We start from the raw sequence: 16,463 nt of genomic DNA on the forward strand, positions 1-16,463 counted from the left end.
GGGGGAATTCTATCAAACCTGGAAAAATACCTCAAATTATTTGGAACTGAAGTAAAAATATGCCCAAGTATCAAGAACAAAAAGCACCTTGTCGTTAGTGAAGCCAAAATAAAAGTGACAACAATTACACAGCAAAGACTGGAAATTTTCACCAACCACTGTTGACCCACCACCATGAAGGGAGAGCTGGTTGCATAGAAAGCTGACCAAAACCTTGAGATCGCACCAGAAACACATTAGATTTCGGGTACTACACAAACTAAGAGCAAGAGAAAAAGAGAAAAATCCTATCAATTATTAAAGTTCATTTCATAAATCGACAAAGCTTGAGCAAAAGATGCAACATGATACTCAATCAAGTAACCCCCAAAGCCCTTCTCCTAAGCTACCCACATTTATTTGGGAAAAGATGAACCCACTGATTGAACCCCATAAGACACAAAGTATCCATATTTGTGTTTCTAGTGTTCATCTAAAAAAAGAAACAAATTAGGCATGGAAAGAAGTAAAATGCCACCCCACTCCTCAGATTCTCTCTCCATACTCCCCCAGAGACTTCAGGCTTTGTTTATAAGATAGAGATCAAGTTTTCCTTCTGACTTTCTTTTCAGTCTTTAAAAGCAAAACACATCCAAAGTATAAGTATCATGTTGTATGAAGTAACTGGAAATAGGTATTTTCTTTATGGCGTAAAGCACGCTGAGTAGTACTGAAGTCTGTTTCAAAAGAGAAACACCCCCCACGCCTACATCCTACCCATAATAATGAGAGCTGCCCGAACTTCTTAATTTAGTTTTCTTCATCCACAGCCTTCTTAGTCTCCACCCAGGTTACCAGTGCTCATAAGTAGGCTTGTGTTTACCTTACAAATATGAATAGTTTGCTTTCAATCATATTTAAAGTACTCTAAGATAAGGGTTAGGGATTGAGAATATCTAAGCAAGCAATATTCATTTTGGATCAAGGAGTTAACAAACCATTTCCTGTCATGCTGCTCTGTTCCAGGGCTTCTTGGAAGATTCTCTATCTCCACCAATACCGGACCAGGGGGAACAGAAGGAGTCACAGGCAGAGTGGATCGCATACCCCAAGCCTTTGGACACAAATTATAGAAATCACCTTTTGTGTAGATAAAAGATCTCTTCATCAATAAGCCAAGAATCAAAATGGAGTATCTAAACAGTGAGCAAGTATAATACAAACCCATTATGAAGTGGGTATATGACTTGACACATGATCTGATGATTAACAGTTTGCTCACTTTACAGGACTTCTGAGGATAGACAATATTTTACAGTGGTCCTGGAGGGGGCGCAGTGGATAAAGCACTGGACTCTCAAGCAGGAGGTCCTGAGTTCAACCCCCGGCAGCACATGTACCAGAGTGATATCAGGTCCTTTCTGTCTCTCTATCTTCTTCATGAATAAATTAATTAAAAATATTTTTATAATTTATAGAGCACTTACTCCATTTACAACAACTAAGAGGATGAAGCAAGGATTTCACACTATTGAACTATACTACAGATAAGAACATGAAAACGTGGGAGTTGGGCAGTAGTGCAGCGGGTTAAGCGCACGTGGCGCAAAGCACAAGGACCGGCCTAAGGATCCGGTTCGAGCCCCTGGCTCCCCACCTGCAGGGAGTCGCTTCACAAGCAGTGAAGCAGGTCTGCAGGTGTCTCTCTTTCTCTCCATTTCTCTCTGTCCTAACAATGGCAACATCAATAACAACAACTACAACAACAATAAAAAAAAAAGGGAAACAAAAGTGAAAATAAATAAATATTTTTTAAAAAAGAAAAGAAAATATACAAAATTTTCTCGAGGTTACACAACTACGAATATACAATGAAATCCCATTCCTAGTCATAATAAATTATCATGTTCTAGAAGCTTACTATTGTCTTACCTGTTGAGAACTATCACTCTGCATTGAAACATTATTGTGAACACTGTAATGGGGAAAAAAAAATCCATTAAAACAAATTCCACATATAAAATACTAGGGCTTCACATATACCAATAAAAGTAGCCTTTCCCAATGAGATATAACAAAATTACTGCACTACAGAAGTTTTTAGGTGTATGACAAAATAACTCAATGCATGTGATGAGAGGTCACAGTAATTAGCATGCATTACCAAATACAGTTACAGTTACTTTCTTGTGACAAAATTTTATCTGTAGTTTCAAGAGTCACAAAATGACTTCCCTTTTAAAAACACCAGTTTATTCCAAGAAAAAAAAAATCTACTGGTACTTAAAACTAAGAGTATAAGATGCTCAGGAAACACTGATGATTCCGGTGTTTCAGGTTCACTACAGTGGCTTAGTGCCAGCACAATGCCATCATCCCTTCCCCTCCTTTCCATCTTTCTTTCCTTCCTTAGGATATGAGACAGAGAGATGAGAAGATATGGGAGGGAGAGAGAAAGAGAGAAGCCTGCATCACTACTCCAGCAAATTTCACCCTTTCCTGCCAGTGGGGATTCAAGGGCCTGAAAATGACCCTCACGCAGGGGAGTGTATGCACTCTACTCGTCGAGCCATTCCCGGCCCAACACCTGCTTCTTCTAGGTAAACATTCACCTTTCACTTTTCTATCAGCTACTCATTTGGCATTTCCTTTCTTTAAATTATGCTTCAAAGGCATGTTTCACTACTCATTCTGTTTATTCACTGGACAAAATCTGGAAAACACTTGGCAAACTACAAATGGCAGTGCAAATCACTTCCTGTACTAGTGTGGTACTCTGGCTTCTTTCTCTAACGTGAGACTTTCATATACTTTTAAAAGTTAATAAAAACATTATTTAAATAGTCAAAGTACACGATTGAGAAGTGCCTTAGGTCACGTAGTTGTGCTTTTTCAAAGAGTAGTACTGCTTCCCACGGTCCACTGAAGCAGAACTGTTCATGCAAACAGAAGTGAAAGGGCCAGAGAAAAAGGCGTTCATGCACTTCAAGGTCCATTTCTCTTGAGCACTGTTATGAAGAATGTTCAATAGCCCTCAGGAAAGGAAGGCTCTGACATTTCTAAACTAAAAATTCATCCTAACTTTGAAGACAGTATCCTTGCTTAGCTATCCCATTTCTGCTGTCTTTTCCAAAGTCTAAAGTATCATCAAAGAAGACACAAAACTGGGGATCAGGCAGTGGCGCAGCAAAGCGCAAGGACCGGCATAAGGATTCCAGTTTGAGCCCCTGGTTCCCCACCTGCAGGGGAGTCACTTCACAAGCAGTAAAGCAGATCTGCAGGTGTCTGTCTTTCTCTCCCCCTCTCCTCTCCATTTCTCTCTGTCCTATCCAACAATGACAACATCAGTAACAACAACAACAATAGTAGGTACAACAATAAAACAATAAGGGCAACAAAAGGGAAAATAAATAAAATATTAAAAAGAAGAAGACACAAAATTAAGTTGTTAGTCTTGAGATTATAGCCATACTCACTTTTTGGGTCAGAAATAATGTATTTTAGAAAAGTTTAAAGGGGGAGTCGGGCTGTAGCTCAGCGGGTTAAGCGCAGGTGGCGCAAAGCACAAGGACCGGCATAAGGATCCCGGTTCGAGCCCCCGGCTCCCCACCTGCAGGGGAGTCACTTCACAGGCGGTGAAGCAGGTCTGCAGGTGTCTGTCTCTCTCTCCTCCTCTCTGTCTTCCCCTCCTCTCTCCATTTCTCTCTGTCCTATCCAACAATGACGACGACAACAACAATAATAATTACAACAATAAGACAACAAAGGCAACAAAAGGGAATAAATAAAATAAAATAAAATAATTAAAAAGAAAAAAGAAAAAAAGAAAAAGAAAAGTTTAAAGGACAAATCTCGCCTCTCAAATAAAGACTTCTCAACTACACACCATTACATGAAAGCCTTGTTTAGAATTCTGGTAACTTCACCAGGCAATCATTTTTTAAAAAATATTTATTTATTTATTCCCTTTTGTTGCCCTTGTTGTTTTATTGTTGTAGTTATTGATGTCATCGTTGTTGAATAGGACAGAGAGAAATGGAGAGAGGAGGGGAAGACAGAGAGGGGGAGAGAAAGACACCTGCAGACCTGCTTCACCGCCTGTGAAGCGACTTCCCTGCAGGTGGGGAGCCAGGGCTTGAACCGGGATCCTTATGCTGGTCCCTGTGCTTTGTGCCACCTGCACTTAACCCACTGAGCTACAGCCCGACTCCCGCAATCATTTTTTTAAAGATGTGTCATGGGAGGGGGGAGATGGACAGATGGCACTGTTCAGTTCTGGCATGACGTGAAGCCGGGGATTACATTCTGTGATCTCTGGGGCCTCAGCCTTCCTCAGGCTTCTAGGTAGCTTCCACTGTACCCTTTGCTTGGAAACAATGTTCAGCCCCCATTTTCTTTTTAGGAAATAAAATCAGATCCATTAAAGAGAAAGATGGGAGTTCCAAAATACAGTATACCTCGAGTATGTGATTCCACCATTTCACTGGAGCACATCGTAAGTCCAAGGAAAATAAAAGTGTCTATCTCCAAAAAGGCAGAAAAGTTGGGGGGAGGTACATTTCCAACATTTTTTTTCAGTCTACTGGTAGTTAATCTATATAGAGATATAGATAGACAGGAGTCGGGCGCAGTAGCGCGGCGGGTAAAGCGCACGTGTTGCAGAGCACAAGGGCTGGTGTGAGGATCCCAGTTCGAGTCCCCAGCTCCCCACCTGTGGGGGGGGGGTGTCACTTCACAGGCAATGAAGTAGGTCTGCAGGTGTCTGTCTTTCTCTTCCCCCTCTGTTTTCCCATCCTCTCTCCATTTCTCCCTGTCCTATCCAACAACAATGACATCAATAAGAATGATAATAACTACAACAATAAAACAAAAAGGGCAACAAAAGGGAAAATAAATAAATATTAAAGTAAGTGTGTGTGTGTGTGTGTGTGTGTGTGTGTGTGTGTGTGTGTATGTCAGGATGGGGCCAGGAGAGAGCTCACCAGGTAGAGCTCTCACTATAATCCATACAAGCACCTAGATCTACTCAAACCTCCGGCCACTATCTTAGCTCTGAGCAAATGTCAGCTTTACAAGCAGCAGAGAGCTGCTGTGGTGGCTCTCTTCTCTCCAAAAACCAAAAACACAAATAATAAAAACCCTCAGCCAGAAGCAGCAGAATAACACAGGCAGCAAAGTACTAAGATCTGAAAGCAGAGTGAGTTTAGAGTGAAATCACACACTGAAGTCTGGCTCTAATGTTTTACTGAGTGGAAAAGAAGATTGAATAGGACTTCTCAAGGTGAAGGTGACCAAGCTCAGTACCCCAAAGCCAATTTTTTCTTTTGAGGATTTTCGAACTATATATCTGACATATAGATGTGTAGAAAGATATTTTTTTTTTAAGAAAAAAGTTTCTGGGAGTCGGGTGGTAGCGTAGCGGTTAAGTGCAGGTGGCACAAAGCACAAGGACCGGCAAGAGGATTCCGGTTCAAGCCCCCGGCTCCCCACCTGCAGGGGAGTCGCTTCACAGGCGGTGAAGCAGGTCTGCAGGTGTCTGTCTGTCTTTCTCTCCCCCTCTGTCTCCCCCTCCTCTCTCCATTTCTCTCTGTCCTATCCAACAATGAAGACAGCAACAACAACAATAATAACTACAACAATAAAACAACAAGGCAAAAACAAAGGGAAAATGAATAAATAAATATATTTTTTAAAAAGTTTCTTAGTATGAACTAGGTTTTTTTTTTTTTATCATCATCACAGCCTCACACCAACTTTTTCAGACAAAAGATAAACAAAGACAGTGAGACAGAGAAACAGAGGCTAAGTTTCCTCCTGTGTGGTGGGGTGAGGGCTTGAATCTCGGTCTTGTGCATAACACAGTAAGCGCACTATCCAGGTGAGCTACCTTGCTGGCCCTGAATTTGATATTTTAACAAGCATTTCTGAAAACTCTGATGTATACCAGCAGTTGAGAAAATTACGTAATAAATCACTTTGTAATGTACTGTGTCAAAATTAACTGAGTCATCAGAAACAGAACTTATAGGAACAGTTATCTGAGCACAAGATCTGGCCCTCTCCCCAGTACGCATCATCAAGCTAGTAAAAGTTATAAAAAAAACATTTAAGATAAAGCAAAAAACATGAGCGGGTATAAATCAAACAGGAAAACATTTATTCAAAATAATCTGCTAGTGGCCAAGGGTAGTGGCACAGTAGGTAAAGAATCAGACTGAAGAACGAGGCCCCAAGTTTGACCCAAGGCACCACATACACCAAAGTGATGCTTTGGTTCTCGCTCATTAATAAATAAATACATCTTCAAAAAAAGAAATCTACTAAATATTAGGATTCAACCTAATTCAGTTTTTATTATATATTATATATATATATATATATATATATTATACATATACATATACACATATATATGTATATATATATATACTGGATAGAAACAGAAATTGAGAGGGAAAGGAAGGATAAAAGGGAGACAGAGAGACACCTGCAGCACTGCTTCACTACTTGTGAAGCTTTCCCCCTGCCGGTGGGGGCTGGGGACTGGGGGCTCGAACCTGGATCCTTGAGCATTGTAACGTGTGCGCTCAACCAGGTGCGCCACCACCTGGCCCCATCACCCTAATTCAGTTTTAACATCCGGGCGATTCTCTTTTTCCCATTCTCCCAGATTCAGTGTGGATACTCCTGAACTTACAGATACAGCCAATATCATTCTCCGCCAGTGACACAGTCCACAGACTTTTAATCAGTCATTTGAACTATGTGCAAGACTTTCAAAAACAAAGAAAAACTCAATCTGAAAAAACAAAAGGGTAAAATAATGTCTCAACAGAAACTATCATTAAGCAAAGAAATGAGATTTTTTTAAATTTTATTTATTTATTTATTTATTGGTCAAAAGAATTTATTGCAAGGGCTTAGGGACAACTTTTTCTTTCTTTTTTAAATTTATATATTTTAACTGCCACCATTGCGGGGGCTTAGTGCCACCATTATTAATTCACCATTTCCAGTGACCTTTCCCCACCTATTTTTTTGAGAGAACAGAAAGAAATTGAGAGGAGGGTGAGGAAATAGAGGGAGAGAGACAGAGAGACACCTGCAGACCTGCTTCACTGCTTATGAAGCTTCCACCCTGCACTGCAGGTAGGGAGTGGGGGTTCCAAATTTGGTCCTTGCACTTGGTAACATGGTTCAACCAGATGCACCACCAGCAACATGGAACATCAAGGATTGTACACCGTGACTGACTGAGGTTTACCCCAGGAACTACAATGCTTCTCAGTCAGCCTTTGTTCTCAGAGCTCTGTACATGGAAGGGCCACCACCATTTGCGCATTTGTATGTCCTCTGTCATGAATAGCATACCTACCATACCCAATATTTTTCTTGGTGTCAGTTTTGTGACATTATATGCTCACTAGCTGTCTGCCAGAACCTCAATGCTTAGGAATGCCCCACAAATTGAGGTCTTCAACAAAGATTGAATTAATAACAGAAACCAGTAAATTCTAAAACATTCTAAATCCGTTTCCAAGTTATAAGACACTACCCACCTGAGTTCTTCAGGTTTTGCTGTATTTGCTGAAAGAAGAACAAGAAAGGATCCCATTAGTTCCCTCTTAAGAGGTAAACTACCTTTTCTTAAAATTTTTTTTTATTATCTTTATTTTATCGAGTCAGCCAGAAATTGAGAGGGAAGGGGGTGATAGAGAGGGAGAGAGAAAGAGAGAGAACTACAGCACTGCTTAACCACTCACAAAGCTTTCCCCCTGCAGGTGGGGATGAGGGGCTTGAACTCGGGTCTACGTGCAGTGCAGTATGTGCGCTCAACCATGCCCCTGTGAACTACCTCTTCATTCACAAATCTGGACAGACCATTTTGTAGGTAAGTGTAGCTTACCTACAAACTTCTCAACCTTCCAAACTAGTTCTCCAACTGTAGATTTAAAATTTTTGGTTCACAGGTTTCCTAAAGTAACTGCATTGGTGCAAATATAGCAAGTATTTCCGTTTCTTAAATGAAGCAACATAATAAACACACGTCTGTCCCTTGAAAATGGAATAACCTGAAAACCTCCAAACAGAGGAGTCACAGTAAAATGTCAGTGGAGAACAAAAGGCAACTCAGGAGGTCACACCAATACAAGTCAATATGGCTGCATTTAAAGCGACATATTATCTAATTTATAGCCATGCCAGAACTATGAATATATATCATTTAGAAAACAATTCTGAAAGACTATCAAGTCATATCATTTTGGGAAAACTGACAATGACCACAATATCAGGTGAACATAAAATTTAATGTCCATTTTTAAAACAAATGTAGATTCAAAATGAAACATAAGCTTTAGCTTATCCACCAAAATAAACCAGGATTTTTATTACATAATTAAAGTAACTCAAATAGCAAAGTAAGGGCAGGGGTAGATAGCATAATGGTTATGCAAACAGACTCTCATGCCTGAGGCTCCAGAATCCCAAGTTCGGTCCCCAGCACCATCATAAACCAGAGTTGAGCAGTGCTCTGGTTAAAAAAAAAAAAAAAAAAAGTAATATTTATGAATTTGGAAGTATGTATGTTGTACTTATTATTCTTAGAACTGCATTTAACAAAATTTTAATGTACTATAATTTTTTTACTTCAGTTGTATTTATCACATACAATTATGCTTAAGATACTAAAAATGAGATCTGAAGTCAAAAAGAAAAGGAAAAAGTCACTCTACAGAAATACTTCTCCAGGCCCTGTCGGCAGCGCAGCGGGATAAGCACACATGGCATGAAGCTCAAGGATCCCGGTTCTAGCCCCCGGCTCCCCACCTGCAGGGGGGTTGTTTTACAAGCAGTGAAGCAGGTCTGCAGGTGTCTACCTTTCTCTCCCCCTCTCTCCATTTCTCTCTGTCCTATCCAACAACAGCAGCAGCAATAACAACAATAATAACAACAGCAACAGCAATAAACAACAAGGGCAACAAAAGGGAAAAACTGGCCACCAGGAGCAGTGGATTTGTAGTACTGGCACTGAGCCCCAGCGGTAACCCTGGAGGCAGAAAGAAAGAGAGAGAGAGAGAGAGAGAGAGAAAGAGAGAGAAAGAGAGAAAGAGAGAGAAAGAGAAAGAAAGAAATACTTCTCCATTAGAATTAATATAAAGCTTACCCTCAGTCATCAAAGCAAGTCATCTCCCCCTTGGATCTTACTAAATGAGTTATGCCAAAACCAAATGCAATAAATAAGAGCATTTTAGTTAACAGGAACGTATTTCAAATATCAGACAACTTCTTAGCAAGCACATATTAGCAAATATCAAGAAAGAACAGCCCACCGGAAGGGGCTACCTCGTACCTTTCATTTGCAGGGTTCGTCGAGAGTATCTCTTGCTGGGCCTTCTTTCAAAAGACGCTGACCTTCTTGCTTTGTTTGTTTTTGTGGTCTGATACTCAGTTTTCCCACTAAAATATGTAAGGCATATGTATAAGAAGAGCTCATCTCTACAGTGTAACATACATCTATGGACGGAAGGAAGGTGGAAAGTCTTCCTTAAACCAACTTGAGCGTCCGCGTGAAGACACTCCTATTGTAGTCTCTCTTACCACACCATCCTTTCACTCCTTAGGCTTCTGTGAAATGAGCAGCACAAACTGTATTGCTGCTTCTTTTTTTTTTTTAAATAAATTAAGTTTTTATTTATTTATTTGTGTTGCCCTTGTTGTTTAACATTGTTGTGCTTATTAATGTCGTTGTTGTTGGATAGGACAGAGAGAAATGGAGAGAGGAGGGGAAGACAGAGAAGAGGAGAGAAAGACAGACACCTGCAGACCTGCTTCACCGCTTGTGAAGCGACTCCCCTGCAGGTGGGGAGCCGGGGGCTCGAACTGGGATCCTTACACAGGTCCTGGCGATTTGCGCCACATGCGCTTAACCCGCTGCGCCACCGGCCAACTCCCTGTATTGCTGCTTCTTAAGCATGCACATCACCTTAGAAAATTCAGAGAAGTTTGGAGTATCTTTGCTTTCATGGAACACAATTCTCCTCCCCATCCACATTCTTCAGTGCAAAACACACAATTAACTCAAGACTTTCAGTTACTTTTTTTTTTAATAGTGTGGTACAGTTCTCAAAATATTCCGAAAATATTTAAAACTATTCTCATTCTCTTCTTGATTTTCATTTATATGATGTCAGATAAAGGGATTCCCTACTTATAAAATGTGAAAGTTTCTTTATGTTAATTTCACACAATCAACTTGCCATGCCATTAATATTAATCATTTCTTCTTTGAATCATACTGAGTGATTAATTATCAGAGCAAACTACAAACTACAAATAGTCTACTATCTACAACCAAGTAAATCAAACTATTTCTAACTTAAGCCTAACAAAGACCCTGTAGGTAAAATGGAGCTGGGGGGTCAGGCAGTCTTACCATGTAGAGGGGCATGGCTCTGCATAGCAGCTCCACCATGTACTAGGGGAAGCTCCAAGAATGGTGGAGCAGTGTTTTATAAGGTATCTTCCTCTCTAAAATTTTAAAAGAATAAAAAGGTAGGTCCACAAACAATGGAACTACACACACAATTATAGGGTATAGGGCCTCAAGAAGGGGCACAATAGATAAAGTCTTAGACTTTCAAGCATGAGATCCTCAGTCCAACTGCAGGAATCTCATGCACCAGAGTGATATTCTCATTCTCTCTCTCTCTCTCTTTCTAACAAATCACTTTGGGGGGGGGGGGAGTCGGGTGGAAGCGCAGCAGGTTAAAGGCAGGGGGTACAAAGCGCAGAACTGGTAGCATTAGGATCCCGGTTCAAGCCCGTTTCCCCACCTGCAGGGGAGTCACTTCACAAGTGGTAAAGCAGGTCTGCAGGTGCCAATCTCTCTCTCCCCCTCTGTCTTCCCCTACTCTCTCCATTTCTCTCTGTCCTATCCAACAACGATGACATCAATGACAACAACAATACAAAAAAAAGGGCAACAAAAAGGAAATAATTTTTTTAATTACATATAAAGTAAATATCAAGTGGTCTAGGAGGTGGCGCAGTGGATAAAGCATTAGACTCTCAAGGGTGAGGTCCTGAGTTCAATCCCGACAGTACACATACCAGAGTGATATCTGGTTCTCTCTCTCCTCCTATCTTTCTCATTAACAAATAAATAAAAAAATAAAGTAAATATTAAGAAGGTAAAAATCCATTATGTTGCCTTCTATTGTCAGGAAATTACAACCAATAACCATACCAACCTTTCTTTCTTACTTTGCCCAGTGGAAAACATTGACAAACGCTTATGTCTCTATGCTTTAGTTTCCACATCTATAAAATAAATGTCTTGATCTCTATGAAAGGATAAAAGATACAAGAAGCAGTTATTAACATTAACCTGTATCTAAATCGAGATCCCAGCCGAATAAATCCTGATCGGTGAGAATTCTTCTGGACAGGGCCTCGAAGTCGGAAGAAAGCATGGTGTTCCACAGCACACTTCCATAAGTGTTTACATGCTTTGGGATGATCCAGTCTAAAGACAAAGGTATGTTCCTGCTCTTTGCCCTGAAAAACAGGATATGGAGAGAGGCACACTCAGCCATAGCACGACTAAGAACCAAGTAATAAAGTATCTAGCTCACTCCCTGAAAATACACCTTATAGCTATCAACATAAGAAGTGTTGAGATCGAACTATTTTCTCAGCCATTATAAAATAATTCTTCAACAAGGGGAACAAAAGGGAAAATAAATAAATATTTTAAAACATTTTTTTAAGTATTTAAAGTAATTCTTAAAAGCATCCATTCTACTTTTACAACTTCATTTCTCAGAGGGCCCTAAAACAAGGTTTGATGTCGGAACTTTTGAGTAACTCTACAATGATTATATAGGATTCTATGTAAGATCTGGCAATATCTATCACGTTTTAAAATGATCTTACTGTGTATCATCTGAGCCATACTCAACAAATTTAAGTATAATAGTTAACATTCCTAGGTACTTCTCCAAGAATTTCACACCCATTACTTCAATGAGTAGATACTACTATTTGCAACATTTCACAGATAAGAAATTAAGATCAAGATCAACACACCAGTGAGAGATGAACCTAGAAACTGAACCTAGTTTGTAACAACTAAACCATATGGACTCTTGAGGGTGAGAACAATCCTATACAACAAAGTTTACACGCAAAGATTTTTAATGTCTCATTTGCAATAACAAAAATTGACACAAATCACTGTGTCCAAAACAAATGAGAAATAATCAAATAAAAACAGTATTACTGAACTATAGAGACAAATGAATACAAAATGAATGACTGCTACTTACTCATATTACAGAAGACTGCGTGGGAGTTACAGTGAACTAACAATCTCTAGGGCAACAACTTGCAGAAAAAATGAGCAACACCCCCCCAAAAAAAAAACACCTTACCTGATTCGTAAAATCGCTTAACATGAAGTATACAAAGAGATATGGAGCAACAATGCCAAAAATTATTAGATCTGGGTCTCCCCAACCATCACCAAACTTAGCTTCTGCTAAGACCCTGTTGATGTGCATGCTACCATTTCTAGAACATCAGACACTATAGTCACTACCCAGAAACCACTTCTCTGTGCCTGGCCCCTTTTCTCATAGCACATTGCTTCTCCTGAATGAACCAAGCAAGCTAAGGTCACTGCAAAATCTGGTTTTCAGTCTTCAGTGGTCACTAGGAATCCATAGCAAATGGTACCTCTACCACCACCACACGTCTTAGAGAAAGTGCTAGTAATGAGGCAGTCCAACAGGGCAGCAAGAAACAGCCAGAAAGAACATCACATTTTACCTCAAAGCAGGCTGCTTAGCATATAATTCATAGGCTGTATACTCCACGTATTATTTGAAAATATTAAACTAAATGAGTGAATTGTTTGTTATGATTTGCTTTTTATTTTCAGTATATTATAAATAATTTGTAATTTATTCTGTCATTTGAAAATACAAACTCTATAGGTAGTTTCTTCGTGATTTGATATGCACAGGGATCTTTAAAATTTAAAGCACAAAAATAACTATGCGCAAAGGATATTTATACTGTATTATATTACAATTGAATCGCTCTAATCAAAAGATACTATACAGTTAGAAGCAAGCCAAGGCAAAGATATTAGCAATACATATGCCTGAAAAGGGGTAAAGTCCACAACATATTTTCCAAAAAGAAAAAACACAACTTAATAACAAAGTGAACTGAAACCACACCAAGAATGAGCAAATGTTTAAATAAATGTGTTAAACTGAAATAGGTATCAGAAGAATGCAAATTAAATCCACTAAATGATTCTGTTATCTGGAAGACTGAAATGAAGAAAACACCAAACATTAGCCAAATGAACAAAGGGAATTCTCACACACTGTGGGTGGGAATGTAAACATGTGTAAACTCTGGAAAAGAGTTTGGTGGTAGGATCTACAGAAGTAAAACAAATACATATCAACCTTGTGCTCACAACAGCACTCGTCTGGACAGCCAAGAACTGAAAGCATTTCGGTATTTCTCCAGGAAAAAGTAAGTAGTTATAGAATGGAATGCTGCTTAGTAATAAGCAACTCACTACTTGCTGTAGTAAGGCTGAAATTTACAAATACATATTGAAATAAATAAACTGGATACAAAGAGAAACTTAGCTTCATTTACATAAAGGTCAAAACACGAGCAAAAACTGCTCTATGGTATTGAAGCCAGGAGAATGGTCACCCTTGGAGATGTACTGCTGGCAGTCAGCAAGGCAACTATATATTCCTGATTATAGTTGAAGGCTTCGCCTGAATGCTGGTCACACAGATTAACTGAAATATCTTCTACTTCAATGAAATTGGCCAACAAAATCTACGTATGTAGAAAAAAAGGAGGGGAAGGACTGTGTAACTTCAAAGTAGTTTGAAAAACTGTAATAAAAAACTCAAAAGCACTAAGAGATGGATAACTTTACCAAGTTTTTAAAACACATGGCAAGGGCTAAAAATTAGCTCAAAGTACGAGGGCTTATTACCTGCATGCCAGAGACTTCCCTGGCATCATTTTATGCCAGAGCTCAGCAGTGCTCTCTGGTCTCTCTCCCTCTCCTCATTTCTCTATCATAATGAATAAACAAAAAATAATGCATGTGACAGAAAATAAAATTTAAAAGTTGAAATAGGGGCTAGGCGGTGGTGTGCCTGGTTACATTACAGTGTGCAAGGATCTGGGCTCTAACCCTCAATAGAAATATGACAGACTTTGAGAAAATAAGTTTGTGAATTGACGGGAAAAAAAAGCAACTGGTTAGGATCTCCCTAAATCCATGAGAAATACACATCCTAGAAATACTTTCAATTTCAATGTAGAGATCAATCCACAGTGAACTACTGTCAGGTACGTGGGAACTTACTAAGTTATGGTACATTCACACACTGGAATACTATACAGCCTTTGTTTTTTAGTGAGAGTGTTAGGAGGAATAGGCAAAGAGAAATATTTATTAAAGTGGACTTTATTTTCTATTTACCTATTTTCATCAAACCACTGCTCAGCTCTGGCTTGTGCTGAGGCCTGAATCTGGGACCTTGGAGCCTCAGATATGAAAATCCTTTTGTATAAGTATTATGCTATCTCAGTGTCCCCCCCATAAATCAATCTTTAAAAATAAAAAAAAAAGTGGGAGTCGGGAGGTAGCGCAGTGGGTTAAGTGCACATGGCGCAAAGCGCAAGGACCAGCATAAGGATCCTGGTTCGAGCCCCCGACTCCCCACCTGCAAGGGGGTCAACTTCACAAGTGGTGATGGTCTGCAGGCGTCTATCTTTCTCTCCCCCTCTCTGTCTCCCCCTCCTCTCTCCATTTCTCTCTGTCCTATCCAGCAACAACGACAACAATAATAACTACAACAATAAATCAGTGAGGGCAACAAAAAGGGAATAAAATAAATATTAAAAAAAGGAAAAAAGTATTCTGTATCAACATGGAAAATATTTCAAATAACAAAGAACTTATATATGTAGTAACTTTCATCTTGAAAAGATGCAGTGTATACTACTGGCTGATTTTGTACTGCCTAGGTAGCTCAAAGTTACAGGGAAAGGATATCTTCAGTTCTCTGTACAAGAACTGTCATCAGGTGTGGCAACAGGCACTAATAATGGTCTAGACTTCCTATGGCGATCACCTTGCAATAGACACCAACAATGATAATGCTGCACACCTGAAACTAATTATGTCTATTAAACCTCAATTTTAAAATAAAATTGATTGGAGTAGGGTGGTAGCACAGCAGGTTAAATGCAGGTGGTGCAAAGCACAAGGACTGGTGTAAGGATCCCAGATTGAGCCTCTGGCTCCCCACAAGCAGTGAAGCAGGTCTGCAGGTGTCTCTCTTTCTCTACCCGTCTTCCCCTCCTCTCTTCATTTCTATCTGTCCTATACAACAACAATGACATCAATAACAACAACAATAATAACTACAACAATAAAACAAGGGCAACAAAAGGGAATAAATAAAAATAAAATTGATACATATTATATACATGAAATATCTCCAAAAAGATATTCAGAAAGTTCATAGTGTTTACATCAAATCTAGAATACCATCAATTCTAAAATACGTAACTATTTTATAGCCCGAGAAGATCAAGTGTCAACAACCAAATTAGAACTAATTTTATCACACAAATAAGAATTAGTCATGTCTGTATAAAATATAATCTAATCATACCTAGACTTACATAAAAATGAAAATATTCATAAATTGCTTTATTATGTGAATTCTGCCTCTTCTGAACCATTTCATTCACTTGTTGATGACAAAATGATCATTCTCTCTGCCATCGAGCATTTTCCACATTTATTACTTTGCATGCAATAAATGATTTACTTATAATTCCTAAAGGGCTTTTCAAAGTACATAGCCATGCAACCACTGCCAAAAATCAATCCTCTCACCACCACTCCCCACCAAACTCCCTATGCTATTTCATTAAGTTCTACATCCCCCCCAACCCCAAACAATCAGTGACCTCTGGTCTCTCTTCGTTTGGATTCCTTTCCCCGTTTACCATGTAAATGGGAAGATCCAGGTATAGTCTTTGAGTCTGGCTGCTCAGCATGATGCATCTGTGTCAGTTGTGTATGGATTCTGGATTACAAACTTGATTTACCAGGAAGGAAAACAAACACACACCTAAACCTTACTCTTGGAGGGTTTTGTTGTTGTTGTTGAGTTTTGCTTGTTCTGTCTTGTCACTCCCAGGTAGAGCTACACACACACACACACACACACACACACACACAGGTTGAGTTTTGCTTGTTCGGCCTTGTCACTCCCAGGCAGAGCCATACATAAACACACACGCACACACCCTTACTCCTTGGGAGGGTTTTTTGTTGTTGTTGTTGAGTTTTGCTTGTTCTGTCTTGTCACTCCCAGGCAGAGCCAGGAGCCAAAGCCAGGGTCTCATGCACTCAA

The 16,463-nt window shown here is 39.5% G+C and overlaps 1 protein-coding gene across 4 annotated transcripts in view; it reads right to left on the reverse strand.

Annotated features, from left to right (window-relative positions):
* The window catches only part of EPB41L5 (erythrocyte membrane protein band 4.1 like 5), a 114,153-nt gene that overhangs the window by 50,523 nt on the left and 47,167 nt on the right, over window positions 1-16,463 (reverse strand). For all 4 annotated transcript variants that reach the window (XM_060177983.1, XM_060177982.1, XM_060177981.1 and 1 more), the window contains exons 12-16: window positions 11,369-11,538; window positions 9,332-9,438; window positions 7,539-7,566; window positions 1,912-1,954; window positions 978-1,093 (exon numbers count right to left, since the gene is read on the reverse strand). In XM_060177983.1, coding sequence (XP_060033966.1) covers window positions 978-1,093; window positions 1,912-1,954; window positions 7,539-7,566; window positions 9,332-9,438; window positions 11,369-11,538 — 464 coding nt within the window. The remainder of the gene's footprint in view (window positions 1-977; window positions 1,094-1,911; window positions 1,955-7,538; window positions 7,567-9,331; window positions 9,439-11,368; window positions 11,539-16,463) is intronic.

Source organism: Erinaceus europaeus, chromosome 18, assembly GCF_950295315.1.
Source record: "Erinaceus europaeus chromosome 18, mEriEur2.1, whole genome shotgun sequence".
Lineage (NCBI taxonomy): Eukaryota > Metazoa > Chordata > Mammalia > Eulipotyphla > Erinaceidae > Erinaceus > Erinaceus europaeus.